General features: G+C 42.2%; 1 protein-coding gene across 27 annotated transcripts in view; it reads left to right on the top strand.

Annotated features, from left to right (window-relative positions):
* Positions 1–18,908, top strand: part of ptprfa (protein tyrosine phosphatase receptor type Fa) — a 361,887-nt gene that overhangs the window by 236,392 nt on the left and 106,587 nt on the right. For all 27 annotated transcript variants that reach the window (XM_026143460.1, XM_026143474.1, XM_026143473.1 and 24 more), the window contains 4 exons: positions 4,320–4,589; positions 9,607–10,188; positions 11,861–11,997; positions 14,102–14,246. In XM_026143460.1, the coding sequence (XP_025999245.1) occupies positions 4,320–4,589; positions 9,607–10,188; positions 11,861–11,997; positions 14,102–14,246 (1,134 nt within the window). The remainder of the gene's footprint in view (positions 1–4,319; positions 4,590–9,606; positions 10,189–11,860; positions 11,998–14,101; positions 14,247–18,908) is intronic.

Raw genomic sequence — 18,908 nt, 5'->3', positions numbered from 1 at the left:
ACAAATCTAGTGAGTAGACGTGTGAATTGTGTTCCCCAAACTTTTCATGTCTGTTTTTTGTTCTTCTTTATTACCAACAAAGATCCTTCACATGAAGTGTTTTTGTTTTGTTTTTTTGAAGTTTTTTGGACGTTTTGCTTTTATTTCACGGTTCAGCCGTGGGAAACAGGAAAGAGGGGGAGAGAGCCACAGCTCGGACTCACGCCCGGTCGCTGAATTTCAGCCGTGAGGCTCAACCAGTAAGCTAACCACCTCTTCACAAAAGCTGCGAGTTAGTTTGAGGCAGAAGTTAATGTGTGATTTCAACAAGTTTGAGATGATAAAATCGGAAAGTGCAGGTGGTAAGAAACAGACTTCCAGGGATCTAAAAATAGCAGCCACCCTGCAAACCATCTGGAAGTGTTCAAAACATAACCACGATCGAGTCAAATCAGGTAAGGCTTTTGAATATTTATGGACTGATTCCCAAAAGCTGCTATCGGGCTGCTATGCTAAAAGATTTACATAAACATTTCTGGCTCGTTACTCTAAAGAATTTCCCAAATCTGCCATAAATCAAGTGTAACTCATACGTCATAAACATGGCAGGAGATTAAATGCAATATTCGACAGTGAGTTTCTCTGTATCCCATTATTGGACAGATGACAGGAGCATGCTAGTTGTTTGTTTGTTTGTTTCCTGTGAAACTGGTAATATAACCAAAAATAATAATGCATCGGTTGACTTGATGACTTGTGTAGGACTTTACAAAACCAAGAAACTAAACTAAGAAATAAAAAACTTCATGTCATGTCAGCTGCAGGTATATATGTCAAAATATAAAATAACTGCAGTATTTCGATCAGAACTTTACTCACAAATTGCACGAGTGAGTTAATCTTAGCACCGTGTTGATATTAAGCATTGGGTGGGTTCACTGAAGTAATATGGACTTAATCGTATGTAATGCAGCTCCTGCAAACTTCTGAACACCTGTGAACGGATAAAAAGAACAAATATAATAACCTCCTACGACGCCTGCTGTGTTCTTACATTTTCTAACTTTGTACACCACATTCATGTCATGTAAAACTGAAATGTTTGCAGCGGTCTGTAGGGTCAAACACCCTGTGTACACAATAACAACAGTTCAGTGCTGGTGAATGCTGGCCAGCTGAAGCTAACATGCCCTGTTGTAGAGCTCTGCCTACCCCCCCTCTGTCTTGGTAAGAGTTGAATCAGGTAATGATGACAGTGATATGGTGTCTGTCACTGTGATCGCTGATGTGCTGCTGGCTGTAGTGTTTTGATTTTACTGCCACACACATGCACACACACAGATCACAGTTGGCAATCAAATTTTACAGGTTTCGGCCTCGTATTTCTGTCACTCAGCTGTGAGTAAAATTAAAAGTTTATCTGATGTTATCTCAGTCAGTCTGGATTTTAAATCGTTTAGCGTGATAAACAAAGTTGGCAGGAAACACTTCCCACATTAGCAGGAAGCGCCACCTGTGTGAAGTGTGTGTGTGTGTGTGTGTTGGAAGGTCAGTTGGGAAATCAAGGCCTGACTTTTCCTGTGCACTTATTGAAAATTTACTACCTCCATTACAAGACTGTCACATATGCTGTAAAAGCCTGGCGGGAGAGATGCAGCTTCCTTCAATATTTTAGGGTAAATTCGCTCTGAAAAGTCCGTTCCTGCAGATTAAACACAAGTGCAAAAAATACGTCACAACATTGACATTAAAACGTCAGCTCAGCATGTTGTTGATCTTTGTAAAGCTAGAATCACTGGTCTGAAGTAACTTTGAGTTATTGTCAGTGATGAATAGCGGTTCCAGCCCTAAAAGTATTTTTACTCTCATTTGACCTTTTTGTACCTTTAATCAAATCCTCCAAAATAAAATACGTGATTAGCAGCAGTAAGAGAATTGACCTAACTGAGCTCGCAGCCCCTGAATCCTCCGCCTACTCTTCCTCCTCCTTTTGCTTGCCCTGTCTCCTCTCTTCTTCCTCCTCCACATTAGTTTTCTCCTTGGGAAGCTGTCTTAATGCCAGCCATCTGCATTTCTGAGCCTGCAGCTTACCATGTCAGCAAACAATGCTGTTCTTGTATGAGCAGCACCCAGAATGCTGCATTATCTCTTGCACCACAGTAACATTTAGCCCACGCATGCTCTCCAGCACTCTGGATGCTGTCAGTCATTGATCAGCAACACTATGTGCAAACGAAGAAAACTCCGAGTTTCTAACTTCACCGCTTCTCCTGTTACATCAGATTTTTTTACAGTGAGGGCTAGAATGTGTAACCCTGCGCTTCCTCTTCTTTAGTTAAACCACAATGAAACCCCAGAAAAGCCTCTGATCCACACTGTAAGCTTCTCACACCAACACGCTGGCTCAGGGCTTAAATTACACTTTGTGAGTCAGATTTTCGTGACTGTGTACTCGCCTAAGTCAAGAGCAAGGACTTCATTTATGCAACAGAGCTGTCTGCATTTGACTTGATGTGCACACAGGACTGTTGCACTAATTCAGACATTGTGTAATGAGGAAGTAGATCCAAACACTTTGGGGAGATTTCCAGGGATGAGAGCTAACATTGGAGGAGAATCTTTATCCCACGTTCGCTCCAGCACACTTTGTGCCTTAGCATCACGACACGATGGAAACTCTACCGCCTTGCCGCGCATTAGACTCCAGGTGCAATTTAATCCCTGCAGCCCAGCAGGAAACCCCAGATTTTCCAGAGAAATCCAGTTACATGCTTTAGACACAGCTTCTCATTTTACCCAGTTTCTCGGTGAACGTGGCGCCCTACGGCGGTGATTCCCAATATTTCTTCATCTGGCCCGTAGCACACTGGATACAAGGACGTCCTTTCTTTAACAACACCTCTCAGTTTAAATGTGTATATTTGTTTTAAACTGGATCAACCATCCAAAACTATTAGCGTATGTATTAAACCAGTTCGTCTACTGGTTTTAGCAACTGCACCACTTAACCACAGTCACAGTCACAACCATTATATTTTGGAGAAATGTGGTTACTGTTAGCAGGGTTGAAACTCTCTCATGTCTGACACGTCAGCCCTGTGTTAACCTTCCTTCTCCCACTCACACAGCAAATAAAGGAAACTGAATTTCTTAAAGCCCACTTAAAGCTGTGTTTGCAGCTTCCACTGCTTGAGATTATGCAGAACCTGCTACTCAGTATAATCAATAGATGGCTCTCCAAAGCACACATTTCTGCACATGACACAGCAGTTTAATGATTCAGTCAGATATTTCTGGCAAATGAAAACCTCTCCAAGTGTGAGCTATCACACGCAGTCCCAGTTTTAGGTTCACAGTCCACAGACCTCCATCAGTGTGGCGTTAGTGTTGGTATCGATGATACTGATCTGATACTGGTACAAAACCTTAATGTTTTATTGTATCTCAAATTATAGCATCATAATGATTACAGGACATCAGATTACTTGTTCTTATCACTTAATAACGCAGAATTATCATATAGAAATAAAAAACCTGAAGTTGTGCTATTTGAACACCCTGCCTGCAGCACTAAAGGACTCCCTGAGACGTCTGTCTCGCCCTAGCACCTTCTCCTCCTCCTCCCAATGATAGTTTCTTTCCACTGTGTTCCTGTTAATGATAAACTACAGATTTACCCCAAATGACTAAAATATCGATATTTTAATGTGAGAATCGATTCTAGAACATAAAAGACTGAATCGATATTTTAACATCGATCGTTGGTATTTACCATGGATGGCTCACTGCTAATCGCTGGTGTTTAAATGAAATGCTCTTCATTGGCACAGAAGGTTAAATAAAAAAAGTTTTGCCAAAATAATTCATTTAACATGTGACATATTAGTAACCATGGCAACAAGACCTTACAATATACATTAATTGATGATTTACATTGTTTTATTTAAAACGTTAGCTAGCTATTTCATTTATGTGCCCATTATGTTCAGCAATTTATTAATTTAATAATTTAATCTCAGCCATAGTTTTCATAATTTCCAGTTTTTTATTCAGTAATTTTAATAATGTATTAATTATTTTAATACAACATGTTGATCATCTCATGCGAAGCTGGTTGGAGGGAAATTCCTGACCAGAAATTGGCTTTAAGATGACTCAACATTTTAAAAGCATAAAACAGACACAAACTGTAAAACTCCACCAGGCTCATTGACCAGTTCACACTGGTCTACGGTGCACAGTAAAAGCCAACCCAGTCAAACACTGAATCAGTCCAGTGGTCCCTACACCCCACCCCTCTCCTTTGTCCCCTCTCACTCTGCTCCTCTGTACTCCCACAGTTCGCCGTGTGCCGCCCCGTTTCTCCATCCCCCCCACCAATCATGAGGTGATGCCCGGAGGCAGCGTCAACCTGACCTGCGTCGCAGTCGGCGCTCCCATGCCTTACGTCAAGTGGATAAGTGGTGAAGTGGAGCTGACCCGGGAGGATGAGATGCCCATTGGCCGCAATGTTCTGGAGCTCACCAACATCCGCCAATCTGCCAATTACACCTGTGTGGCCATATCCTCCCTGGGCATGATCGAGACTACAGCTCAGATCACAGTCAAGGGTAAGAAACACTCACCTTTGTGGGGGTGGGATGGCGTGTGATATGATCCCGGTGAACAGTGGAGAAAAATTAATTGGTCCGATTGTGCAGTTCTGCCTGGCGTAATTTGCGCTGGCTTCATGAAGCTCCTGGTCATCATCCAACAGCCTCTTAGATGTTTTTGCAGCGCATACTTTAGGCCCTATTTAACTTGCTGATGTGATCACACGTGAAGGAGGTGCGCAAATGTCATCAGTCATCATTAAACCTGGAATACGTGCACCAGATTTCAGATCTTGTCGCATATGGTGCCTTTAAAGGACCAAAAAAGTCAGTTTTTCTGCTGCAGGGCTGGAGTGGAGCATGTTTTAAACCAAACACTGACCTTTTTCTTAGTATAACAAAGTTTACCTTCCTAAACCTAACCAGCAAGATAAAGGAGAAATAGGGGAGAAGAAAATACGATGCATGTTCACCTGGCTAACAACCAACTCCAAATGTAGACGCTGTCACTATTTAAGAGAGAATTGTTGTCTTCGTAGCACATCGCTGTGCCTTGGTAATGCAAATGCAGATCAATGAATTTGGCTTTGGACAATACTGAGCCTTTGATAAGGATGGCTTTGCCCAGCCCCACTGAGGCAGCAGCAGTGGGGTCAAATAAAGTATGCATAAAGCTCCTTACATGCACTCTCTGACACAACAAATAATATCAATATTTGAACATGTTTGGACAGCTTGGAAAGACGCTGCAGTGCAAAACCTGCATGTCATTTAGTGTTCATTAACAAAGCAAATCCCCAATCCTGTGTGTAATAGCCTCAGCAAAAAGCAGAATATATTAACATAACATAAAGTCAAGTGCCATTTTTCAATTACAGTGTCCATATAGTCGAGGTGGTACTCTAATAAAAAATGAAGATACATTTATTCTTGTTCGAGCAACAAAATCCTTCTTACGTCAGGATTTGTGTTGCTTTAGATTCTGGATGTATTGTGTTATTGATGATGTCTGACTGACAGGAGCAGCGGTGTGAGTGGACTAACACATAGAAAGCTTTCATACAGGACGATCAGCTGAAGAAAAAGCAACAGCAGCAGAAATGTGCTCCTAGTATCTTTGTTATATTGAGAAAACAGGAGCTCGTAGCTCTGCAGCTGTAATCTTTAGTTATCGCAGGTCAAATCAGGTCATTTTAGTTTTTGGTAGAACCAGTTTTAGTTTAGATATAGGACATTTTCTACAGTTTATAATAAACTTTATGATAGTAGACGTTGACATATTTTGTTACAGCAGGCTCATTGTTTTCTACACTGCTCAAGTAGGAATCTCACATTAAATGTCTTGCAAATCTTGTAATCCAATCAGAAGGGACACTTAGATATGTAGAAAGTCTATGTTAGTATGAAAGTCACTGCTTTATCATGTGGTTTGCTTTTGGACCTTTGTGTTTTGTATTTGCTTTTCCTTTTCTTCCACTAACTGATTCATTGTGGGTCTTTATCCCTCAGCAGTAAAACACTGTTTTTATCGTCACCACCCGGGTGGGCAGCTGGGAGCAGGCAGTGTGGACACCCAAGTGTGTGAACTTTCAACTTGATACTATAGGTGTGAAATATTGGACGAGTTTGAATCTGTGACCTTGATGTTGACTTCAAGTTTTATGAAAATCTTGTGAAGTCACCTGGGTGAAACTGATATGATAGGTGCATCTACTAAAAATCTCAGGTGAGTTCAAATTCCTGTAACCTTGATCTCAAGGTCAGAAGTCGGAGGTCAACTTTTCTGAAAATCTAGTTAATGCAAGAACTAAAACCTCTGATGAATCTTTGAATCTTGGTGACTTCAACCTCAAGGTCAGAACTTGGCTTTTCTAAAAATCATCTGAATGCGATCACTCAAGAACGAAGCAGCAATAATACAGTAATACCAGAGGAGGCTGAGGGGAGGTGTATCTACGAGGAGGCTGAGGGGTTTGTGTCCATCAGTATTTCTTTACTTTCATTTTGGCTACTTTTAGGCTAAATGAAAGTACTGTGTTGGGCACGCAGTGCAGTTCTCTGCTGCTGTATCTGATTCAAGGTCTGTGTTTTGCATACAAGTGGTTATTTGAGTTGCTGCTGTCCTTCTGTCAGCACGCACGCACGCACGCACGCACACACACACACACACACACACACACTTTTTCTATAAAAGTATTCAGTGATATCTTAGACTAACACAGTGGTTCCCAAACTTTTTTTGCTGGGCCCCCTTCGTTTTACAAGAAAAATGTTCACAAAAAATCACGAATGTGGGATCCTGTTTGTCCGTGATCTAAACAGCCCAGCGCTGCTCCCGACGCAGGGGAAACCAATCCTGCAGGGAGACTTACCTCGGCACCTGTGCAGGTGAAGCTTCACCATATTTTCTAGTCTTTGGCTCAGAATGAAGTTGGTTTGGAAACATATTCAGCGATGCTTCATCTCCTGCTCTGCGTTTGTGTGGGCGCCCCGTGCTAGCAGTGTCCAAGCGTTTTGTTTGTCCCCCCCCCCCCCCCTGCAATGGGGCCCCACACTTTGGGAAGGTCTGGACTAACAGCTGGGACATAAACTCATCTGCAGTGTTTGCTGAGATTATAAATGAGGTGAACAATGGGATCATTTTCTGATAGACACGTACAGTTTGGCTTGTTTTGGCAGAGGAGATGCACCCTGCTAATAAGATCAAACAGGTTTCAGTCCCTGCCGCATTAGCTGCACTTTTCAGATCCCGGTCCTATTTTATATACAGTTTGATGAACAAAAATATGAAGCAGCAGCTGGTTGTGTGTGGGAGAAGTTTGATTTCAGGCTATGTGCCAAAGAGCTCTTTAATATGCGCAACAGTTAGATAATAATGATTTTAGCATTTAAACTAAATCATTATTCTTTCCTAATCCTGCCTTTTTAAAAATGGGTTTTCTTTCCACTTCTAGCCAAATAGAAACTAATAAACAGAAAAAAATATTAAGCCAATGTTTCCACATCTTATATAAACCCCAGTGCCCTGGCTGAAAGTCCAGTGTAGGTACTGTGCCGTGAATCTGTCTTTACATAAATGGTCACACTCGTACCTCTGCTGCTCTGATAGGACTTTTCTTTAAAAATAATAAATTGGCTTTTGTTTGGATCACTTGTGTCAGTAAAATTTGCCACTTCCTCCGTAGCTGTGTTCCTGTAACAGTGGCTCCAGGGGCCTCAAGGCTCTCCTAGTCTGGTTTTCCTGTTGAAACCAGGTGAAAGCTGTGAATTTGCAGTGTTGGTGAAAATATACAAACAGTAGCATGAGAAAAGTGCACAGGAGGGATTGTTGTACACATCACAGTAGAAACTACTTTCTGCATTAAAACAATATTTGTTTTAAAAAGAAAAAATGAGAGCAGCAGCCCCACATGACACACTGAAGCCATACAGTAGAAACAGACGTTAGGAAAATGTCTCCAGATAGCAGTCAGAAATCATTTTCAAGCACTCGAGGTGACAGACAGATCTCATCAGCAGATCTCATTTTTAAAAAGCTGTGCTTTTACTTTTATTTGCTTTTCATAAACTGAAGCTCTTAGAGCTTGTTTTTCAGAGGAAACTGTATCAGATATTGTGGCAACAGATGATGGGAACTGCATGAGGAGCAACGGCTTGATCCTGTCCCAGCCTGCTGGGGTTCATGCGCTTGTAAAGAAGAAGAAGAGCTTGGCTGCATTGCATGAAAATGAGGCAGATGTCAGGACTGGAGCAGCAGAGCTAAAAGCCTGTGGTTGCACTGGTTTCATCCCAAAAGGCAACCCGTGAGCTTTTCTGCACCCCGCTGCTCTGCTTTGGACCAGCTCACAGATTCACAGGGTTGAGCTCAAAGTCCCAACTGCCACCATGTGTTTCTAATCCAGGCTGTTTTTATTTCTCTTTGTCAAACTTCATATTCAGTATAACACTTCATTTGATACAGAATGAGCTGACTGAGTGACAACAACAAAGCAAGAGAATAATTATAGTTAATAAAGTCTTTGATACGATAGCTTCATTATTTCTTGCCTCTGATCTTTTACCATTTTCTATTTGTTAGATGGTTGAGTAGATTTATTGAATTGAGTTGGCCGTCACTACTTTGGAAGATGCTTTGTTTCGTGCAAATCTGTAACAAAATGAAGATAATAACTTAAGAAGTATTTTAGGACTAGAAAATATTGTAATTCAAGTGGTCTTAGAAGCACAAACTCTGGCCTGTGTCTGCAGGTCATGTCAGTCATATAGTATATTTTATAAAGTGTGGAAAGTACAATGTTTTAGGAAAAGAGCAAGATTACCACAAGGTTCAAATCCTGAGTGAAGCCACACTTTAGCATTGACTCCTCTGCAGGGAGGTGATTAAAACAAAAAAAGCCGCAGGAGAAGAAGCAGAACTGAGGAGCAGCTAAAGTTTCAGGCCAAATACAATTTACTGTGTCTGTGGATGAACCGCCTGCCTGCATTTTGCTGTTACGATCTCCACAGACAGCTGAACTCTGCAATCAGCAGACCCACTGCAGTCGGCACATCTCACCTGACACAAGCGCTATGTATGAATGCAGCTAATAAACATGCCCGTCCACATGTTGTAACAGTCATTATGGTTTTACGCACACATATAAGTTTAATCTACAAAGCAGTGATGGGATTTCTTTCCTCCCTTCTATGAGAAAATGCAACTTATCTTATATCCTGTTAAAATCCAGGCTCTGCTGTGTGGCTGCATTAAGTAGATGCACTTCTGATGATCTGCAGCTCAGGTCTGGATGACTATAGATGGATTTACATAGGAGGACATGCACCCATCTGCTTGGCAACATAATACTGGCCCGGTGCAGATCAGGAAAGGACAGAAGCAAGCTGAATAATAATGAAGTGTTAGATTGGCAATGTTGAACAGCTCTGTGTACCCGGCATCAGCGGGTGACTTTCCTGACGGAGAGGAAGAATAATGTAGATGGAGAAAGTAGAGAAACGTGTTTTTCTGACTCGGTCTGTCTCTGCTTTCTGACAGCTCTTCCCAAGATGCCCACTTCCCTCACTGTGACAGAAACCACGGCTACCAGCGTCACCCTGACTTGGGACTCCGGCAACCCAGAACCTGTGTCCTACTATGTTATTCAGTATCGTGCCAAATTGTCTGAGAACGGTTTCCAGGAAGTAGATGGTGTCGCCACAACCCGCTACAGCATTGGTGGCCTCAGCCCCTTCTCTGAATACGAGTTTCGTGTCATGGCTGTGAACAACGTTGGCCGGGGTCCTTCCAGCAGCATCGTGGACACCCGTACAAGTGAGCAAGCACCCTCATCACCACCTCTTCATGTCCAGGCACGCATGCTGAGCTCCAGCACCATGCTGGTCCAGTGGGAGCCTCCCGAAGAGCCCAATGGCCAAATCCGGGGCTATCGGGTCTACTACAGCTCAGATCACGATGCCCCGCTCAGCGCCTGGCAGAAGCACAACACAGATGACAGCCATTTCACCACCATCTCAGGCCTGGCAACAGATATCACCTACAGCCTGAGGGTGCTGGGCTTCACCTCAGTGGGAGATGGGCCTCCGTCTGACACTCTACAGATCAAAACCAGGCAGGGAGGTGAGAACATGCTCACTACATCACTGCAGAGCAATGTATCATAAGCAGCGTGCGCCTGGCTCAGATTATTGGTGAGGTGAAAGTTATTCAGATCATTTACTGTGTGCACGTGTTAGCAAACGCTGCCTGCTGTTGCATAAGCAAGTTACAACTCGAGCATTTACGTCCTCTTAAACACTTCTTCACATTAATATTCAGCTCTTGTCTTAAACAACATTTGTGTTCCATAATGTGCTGTTTGGTAAAATTCTATTTCAGGTCTCGTTACAGTTTTGATGGCTGTGCCAGTTCATGAAGCATCTCGTGATTGAGATGCATATAGAAAAAAGAATCACACCCATTTTCACTCATCAGGCTTTTTTTATTTTGAAAATCAGGTTGGGATATTCTCCAAAGTTCTCCTTCCTCACATGTAGCACACAGCAGGAAATGCTCCGCTTCAGCTCCATTGGTGGTGCTTGGAATATTTCACCCTGGACAGAGGGAGCCAGAGGCAGTGCACTCGCCACCCACTCGCTCATTAGCAGTGAATGGACTGAGCTACCGTATTGGCTGCGCCGCTCCCACGTCGGCACAGTCCGGCATCTCAGTGACGTTGTAGTAGAGAGCTAGAAGATTAAAGACCAGCTGAGTTAGGCTGCACGTGTCTGTGCAGAGACTCGTGCTTTATATTGCTAACTGTCAGTTTTTAATGTTTGGTGTGAGGCAAAGTTGTGTTCTGAAAACAGTTGGACTGAAACGCTGCTGTCACTTTGGACTCCAGCATCACAGGGTGATACTAGTTATGAATGAATGAAAGATACAGTAGTGCACTCTTTTTTTTTTAAAGGTTTTGTTATTGAGGTAATCTTGGTTCTATTGAAAAATCTCTTGTGATTTTTAGGATTAAAAAAATAACGAAATCACATTTGCATTATATTTATTTTTATAAGAAGAGATGTCAGCGTCAGGTTGCTGTCAGGCAGCCCAGACGTTTGTACAAGCCCGCACTAAGAGCAGGGTAAAGCCAGCCTGAGCTTGTGGTAAATGTGGGCAAAAACCTCACTGTTACCAGCACAACTGCGCAGAATTCATTTCTGGCTCGCATCATTTTCTTTGCTAAGGCTACACCTGCCTTATGTTCAAGGACAGGCTGGTGCTTTAGTCACAGACAGCATCTTTTACAGTGAGCTACGCCTGACAGGACGAAACATGGCGCCATACCCGGGCTGCAAATGAAATGAGTTCAGGACTCTCACAGGCTGACACAAGATATTTCAACTTAAATACTTTTTTCATTGTCTAGAATTTTAACTTCTTTGAGTTGAACTCTACTGTTACAGGGCTTGGAACATATTAAACCTCTTTGCATACATATAGCTCTTGCTTCCAAGAATTTACTGGTTCATGGCAGGTGTTGGTTTTCTATACTTTGTTGGCATAATTTCACCCGGAAATGTAGCGATGACTCTTTGTACATGTATGAAAGCAGTGCAGGAAGAGCCTGAGTTGTTGGCACATCTATTCATGATGTGAATAGATGTGCCAACAGGATTTTACCTACCTGCCTGTTCGAAACAACAAATGTGGATTTTCCTGGCAGGGGCAGGTCCTCGCCCAGCTTTGCTTTACTCCTCTACTTTCTTACACTTTGTGTTTCCATCTTAACACATCTCTTTGTTTCCTCCTGCAGTTCCAGCTCAGCCGTCTGACTTTGACGGTGAGGCTGAGCTAGACTCACGCATCATGCTGTCATGGCTTTGGCCTGTCCAGGAACCCATCATTAGCTTTGAACTGGTGTACTGGGAAGCCAACAATCCCACAGACAAGGTAAATACCCCCTTAGAAATCTTTTCTTTCCACTGAGATGTTGCTTGTAAAATCTTTATTGGCTAGGAGCTATGCTGTGCTTCAGGCTGTGTATTTGCATTAATGTCTTTTTAGTAAGTTCAAAGTGTCTGCACTTTATTCAGGTTTGATAAATGTCATCACATCACGAACACTTCTTGCTGTGATTTATCCACGAGGAGATCTGGGTGATTTTATGCCACAGTCTCCATTAGAGCTGCGTGATTCACAAGGTCCCGAATCGATTTGATCCCCAATTCGATTCGATTTGATTTGAATCTGGGAAATTTTGCATCAGACAGTCAGAATTATTATAATTCAGATCATGCATCAGTACATTTCCATATTTTTATATCTATAAAAGGAAATCTGACACTTGTGAGACTTTATCAAAGCTGTGAGCGTCACAGCCGACGCCTCTGTGTCAAAGTAACTGAGGATAAAACATGAAGGTGATTTTCCTGGTCTGGGATTTATAAAAATATTCTGCAGCAGATCAAAAACAGAAAAAAACCATCAACACATGAACATTACCTGATGCTGCTGAAGTGAAGCAGAGCAAAGTTACAGAGGTTTGATTACAGACACAGCGTTTTGCAATTTTGCATAATTTTAAAAAGTTTAAATTTGTTCAGTGTTGAACGGCAGAAATGAGGCTTTGTTTTCAGAAGTAAGTAAAAGGAAAAAACAGCGGCCGACAGGCTGTAAGAACGGTAGACTTGTGCGTAACAAGCAAGCGAATAATGAAGAAAACAAACTTTTAAGAAACTGTTCAGTACAGAGAGACAGAGCTGTGCATGAAGTGAGATTTTATCCTGGTGGAAGCAAAACATCAAAGAGTGAATCCATGACGATGTTTATGTGAAGCGTAGTTTGGATCTTCTTTGGCTGCTGGTTCGGTCAATGTTGTTTGGAGAGAGATAAAACCTCCAGCTTCAGAATCAGCGCAAAAAGGGCGTGAACACAAAGCGCCGCCGAAACATCAGAATCAGCGAGCCGTCGGCTTTCAGCCCCGACCGTGTCCGTGCCGTCGGTGAGAAAGTCACATCTCACTGATCCTGATCCGTCGGCGGGTCCGAGCTTTGTGTTTACGTCTCTGTGCAGACTCCGTGTTCCTGCTCTCTTTTTTAGCTGTTTGGTGGTTGTTGAAATTTTGTGAGGTTTAACCTGAGATTCTGACGTTCAGGCCAAAATAAATTTATATAAAAAAATCGATTCAGGATTTCAATGAATCGATATCACGTTATCCAAGCCAGAATCGATTTTAATCGATAAATCGATAATCAAAACCCAGCCCTAGTCTCCATATTTTTGAAGCTACTGGAGTTGGAGGGGTTTTGCTGTAATTTGGATGTATTACAAAAACAGAGCTTGGATGAGCTGATGGCTGTTGTGCATCAAGAACTACACTGTCTGTGGTGTGATGCACCTCCTTCACTACAAAAACAAGAAAAAAGTCCCTCCTATGATTCCCCTAATATGATGTCATTGACAGGTTTTTCAGTAGTTGTGGGTGTTTCCCACAGACACAGGCTTAAAACACACAGGTTCATATTACGAGCCCTGAACAACACCAGCGTTTATCTCAGGAAGAAAAATATGCCAACCACCAAACTCCAAGAACAGCTGCCTGTTGCCCAAAATCTCTGCATTAAGTAACTGAGAAAGATTTAAGGCACACGAGAAACAGTCATGGCAGTAATAAAAAGTTACAATCATTTGGTCACATATTGCATCGAATCATAAACCTTATTGTTCGTGCAATATTGTTTTTCTAAAGTGTACGTGTGAAGAGAGAGAAGCTGAGACAAACTGCAGCGTATTCAGGGCTGAAACAGTGAGAGCAGAGCTGTGGGTGGAGAGGTGACAGCTTTGCTTGGCCACTGTACAAGGCAAGCATGCTGAAAAGAGCTCCACTTCTCTTTACTGCACCGGCTCGTCAATGTTACAAGGAGCTTGGCAGGTAGGCTGCTCGGCCTCCTCGAGAAGCTCCAGGCTTTGTCTGCTGACTCCATTATGTTGAGACCAATCAGGCCCTGGCTTCATTTTTGCCCTCGTGACCTGGTGCTCTTTCGTCTCTTCACAGCACCGCGTCACTTTCGATGCAGCAGGCTCCTATGCAGTCGATGGTCTGAAGCCAGACACGCTGTACGTCTTCTCCCTGGCAGCCCGATCTGAGATGGGCTTAGGCGTCTTCACTCAGCCTATTGAATGCAGGACAGCTCAGTCCAGTAAGTATAACAGCACTCAGTCACGTTCACAGGTGTGGCTCCAGTTATGTAGTCCAGGTGAGAATGACTAAATGAGTCATCTGTGACTTAAAACTGACTAAATACACCAAAAACATGTGGAGGTAAGTGGAGCTTAATTCAGTGCAGTCCAACTAAGAGATCCAGCTCCCTGGGAGCCCGGCCGGCTTTCTTCTTTCTCTTATTCTGTTTACTGAGTGTGTCTGTGTCTGATTTGAACACCTGTAATATACCTGAGCTAAACCGACTGCATAAACAATGAATAACCGTGTGTCAGTTTAGAGCAATCCTCCTACTCAACGTGTGAAAACCCCACGGTGTGTTTCATTCAGGCCTCTGTCAGCAGGAAACCGTCTCTGTCACACTTACTGTTTTTAGAAAGAAAGATTGAAAAGTTGCTTTTTATTCCCACAGCATGTTGGAGCTTAACTTTGCTTCACATACGCGATTTATTCGTTGTGTTTCTGTGATTTAAAACATTAAGACTGTGTTTTTTGCTCAACTATGCATTTACAGCATAAAAATGATAAATATTCATTTATATGAGAAGCTGGCGTTTTAGTGCCGTCTGGTGTTATTGTTCTCTAAAGAGATCAGCTTTTACCCAGATCTCCATGCCGATGGTTCCCACCTGAGTCGGGGAGCAGAACCTCCTGTTCTGAAGCCACCGCTGAACTATTCAAACACAATAGGACCAGCAGCAGACGGCAGCGTAGCTCACAGAACTGTGTAATTGCAAATGTCATTTTTCAAGCTGGCAAAATGTAATCAAAGCTGTAGCATTAATTATATGTTGAATTTTTCCACCTGCCAGTCACGCTTCATTTTCCCGAACATTCAACTCAATTATAAAATTCAAAGGCAACAACCAAAGAAAATGTCGCCTCTTTGTGACACAATCCACACACGACATCGTTCGTAGGGGCGTGCTTGGTATTTATAGATGTACATTCTGCTTTCTGCAGCGTAACAATCAGCGGGCGTTGCACATTTTGACAAATAGTCCAATAAGTCACTGAGTCGATACATGCAGCACATTATGATGTAAGGCCAAGCAAACACAAACAGACATTTGCAGAGACAGCTTTCATCACAACTGTCATCTTCCTTTCAAATGATTGTTTGTCATGTGAAATGTGGCCGAGCATGTGGCGATGTGCAGGACTTCGATCGCTGCTCCGTCACTAACACCATCGAACACCGTTAATTCACAACTACGATGTGTTATCTTAGCGTCAGAGCTCTGGCGTGCCGGCCGATGAGGAGCTGAAGCTGCAGTATTTATGACAGTTTCCCGAAGGAGTGCAAGCCCTCGCTCAGCTACTTGTTTTACCTGTCAGGACTGAAATCTTTCAGCTGTCACACTGCAAACAAATGTGTTGTAAACTATTCTCTTTGATTAGCAGTCTCTCTCATCGCTGCTCTGACTGCCAAACATAACGCGTCAGAGAACTTGCAAACAAGTCTGAGGACCCTGACCACTGCTGCCACCTCCCTGCAGCTTCTCATCCAGCTGCCACTCTCACTTCTGTTTACTTACAGCATATCAGGCACTTGTCAGATTTTATACATATTGTATTGAAACTGCAAGGTTACTACAGGAAAGAAAACACCATCTAATAACTGTCCTGTGCTTTTCCCAGCAGAGTCTCACGGCAGTCTGGGAAACAATCATTTATTCGTTTAGATGAATTTATGTTTCCACACGCAGATTGTTTGCAGACTTTTGTTTAAATGTACCATTTTTTTCTACAATAATTAACCTACCAAGCATCATGCATGTATTGAACTTCAGAAAAGTGTTTTCACCGGTGAGTTTGTTGAACTTTAAATGTGATATAATGTAAATGTAATTCAAATACAAAACAGGAATCTAAAGCTGAAATTCAAGCAACACCTCCTTCTACTCTGTTTGCTTTCAGTGTGACTGATCTGGTGGAGCCGCAGTTAGCTGTTAATAATTCTTCTTTGTTCATTTTACCTCTTCTGTCATGCTCCTTTGGAAATAGCTTAATGTATGACAGGCAGGGAGGGTGGAGGGAAAAAGGGATGTTAATCATTACAAAAGTGAGAATGGATACATATGACTGGTTATACTTAAAACACAGCAGGATGAGACAATGAGACCCTGACACAGGAAGCCCTGAGAGGAGGGCAAGAAGGTAAAGCTGGTGAAAATGAACATAAAAGGGACATAAAAGGAGATTGTGTCAGGATCTGAATGACTCCAGGACGTTTTCATTACAGGTTAAATGGATTACATAGGTGTGCGTATGAATGTCATTGTTCCTGGCTTTATAGTGAAAGTCCATCTTTTACCACTTGCAGAGACTAAAACAGACGCAGTCTTAAATATTTTTACCCTGGCTTGAGATCACTTTTCAGTTTTAGATGTTCAAAAAAGAAAAGATTAAATCGATGCGATGTAATCTTTCAGACCTCACAATAGCGTCTGTTTTTTTGTTTTCTTTTTTCTTACGGCTCTCTTTTTCTGCCCAAATCTTGATTCCGTTTCTCTCAAATCCTCCCACCTCTGCTTGAAGTTTGACTATTTTCCATATTCGTGTTTCTGTTTGGGACTTTAATCTCCCACACATGGATCTCTGCCTTTTGATTCATTGCACCCCTGCAGTGATACATCCAAAACTTCTCGTATGCATGAAGTTTCCTTTCAACCAGTGGCGAGCACCTTTCCTGCAGCAGGAGAACGAAGAGGCTTCCAGCGCTGTTCAAACAGGAACTGAGTGCATCCGCTCGGCTGGGGCCGCCACAGCACAGGCGAGCGTGATAACTGCCACCCGTGTTATCTCTTTCACCTGCTCCACATTCATCTCAGTCGCTGCTTTTGTTGTTGAGTGTTGTTGTATTCTGCTCTTGTGGGTCATTGTGCATACATGCATTCATCTGTAGTGTGCCTGTTTTATCTTTCAGTTGGTGAAACTTCACACTGTGTGTGTGTGTGTGTGTGTGTGTGTGTGTGTGTGTGTGTGTGTGTGTGTGTGTGTTGCAGTATGACATTTTTCTGCCCTCTGGACTGTGAAGGTTATTTGTACTTGTTATTTTGAGGACATCACATCGATTATTCACAGAAACATTTCCTGATAAATAACTTTTCATCTTAAAATCATCTTCATTTACATGTGATTGGTTATCTCTATGGTTTGTGGAAAATGCAGTGCAAGTATTACCCAAACTGCTTTATTTTTGTCTGAGTAACATTTATATTTAGTCATCTTGTTAAAGATGAATTCAGGACTGTTACTGTCATGTTTCAAAATATTTAGTGATTGTTTTGTTTCTGATCCAGGAAGGGGGGCAATTTTGCAACTAATGCAAGAAGTGATATAATTAAACATGTAAGACAAAACTGAGTTTTCTCAGCTTTTGTTACCAAGCTTAAATAGGAAGCTGTACCAAGGTACGACCCAGTGTTGTCTACACATACAGGCAAAAGTACAACTTAGATAAGAGATAAGATAAGATAAAACTTTATTAATCCCTCGGGTGGGTTCCTCTGGGAAATTCGGTTTCCAAAAGCACAGCACCGACAGAAGTTACAGAGTTACAGAGTTATATATATATACACACACATATATAAATACAGAGACCTATATAAATAAAATATACGAAGGGGATAAATAGGAATAAAAATAAAAATACAAGTGAATTGCACATTTCAAGTATTGAGGTCTATTGCACTATTTACAAAAAGTATTGCACAAAAGGTGTTGCACAGTGAGGTGAAGAGGCGCTGCAGCTTTGCAAAGAACCAAGTTTAAAATGTATCTTTATTGTATCTTTATTTGAAAATAGAAAAAAATCACATAGTTTGACAGGCATGAAATAGTATTTTTGCACCAATAAGGTGATTCCCAAGAGCTATTAGCCCAAAGCTTATCCTTATCTCAGCGTGGCGTATCCTTCGAAACTTGAACTTGTGGCTGATCTCATGGAGTGATGAATCCAAATTTGAAATAAATTTTATCAACATTTACAACGAAGATCAGGAGAGAAATATGACGAGGAGTGTTTACAGCCAACTGTAAAGCAGGGAGGAGGCTCTGTCATAAGAGATGAGATAAAACGAGACTTCATTGATCACATTTGTACGTTACCTCCACTCAGGCACAGAAAGCAGAAGAAAAATACCAAAAATTGCCCATTTTCCTGACAAAATCTAAAGAAATGACACGTGGCTCAAGATTTTTCTGTCAGAGTGGAACTACTGCAGGTAACATCTGAGTGTAATTCACATGCTGACATGCCCCTCGAGTGCTTAGGGGTAGTGCTAGATCACAGATAACACACTCAAACTTTCACTCACCAAACTGGGACACAGAATTCTTGGACAGTCTGCACTGTTAAAAACAAAGTTATAACATTTGTCCGATTTCTGCTTTAAAATGCTGGAAAGAGGCACCGACACTACAAACATGCTTGAGGGGTCCAGGTGACGCATAGCAGACAGCAAGCAGAGCCTGTGGCAGCACACCTATCAACCAAAGCTTTCTGAACAGGCGAGTCCCAAACACGTAGTTTTTGGAGGGGCGGGGCCTTCTTTGCACTTTGTGGTTTGATTTGTCAGCCATACTGGCTTCATGGTTTCGTTATTCCCCTCCAGACAAATGTAATTTAAAATAATCA

The sequence above is a fragment of the Astatotilapia calliptera genome, chromosome 15, assembly GCF_900246225.1.
Source record: "Astatotilapia calliptera chromosome 15, fAstCal1.2, whole genome shotgun sequence".
NCBI classification, from domain to species: Eukaryota; Metazoa; Chordata; class Actinopteri; order Cichliformes; family Cichlidae; genus Astatotilapia; species Astatotilapia calliptera.
Note: the sequence above shows the minus strand (reverse complement) of the source record. Positions and strands in the feature narration are given on the sequence as shown.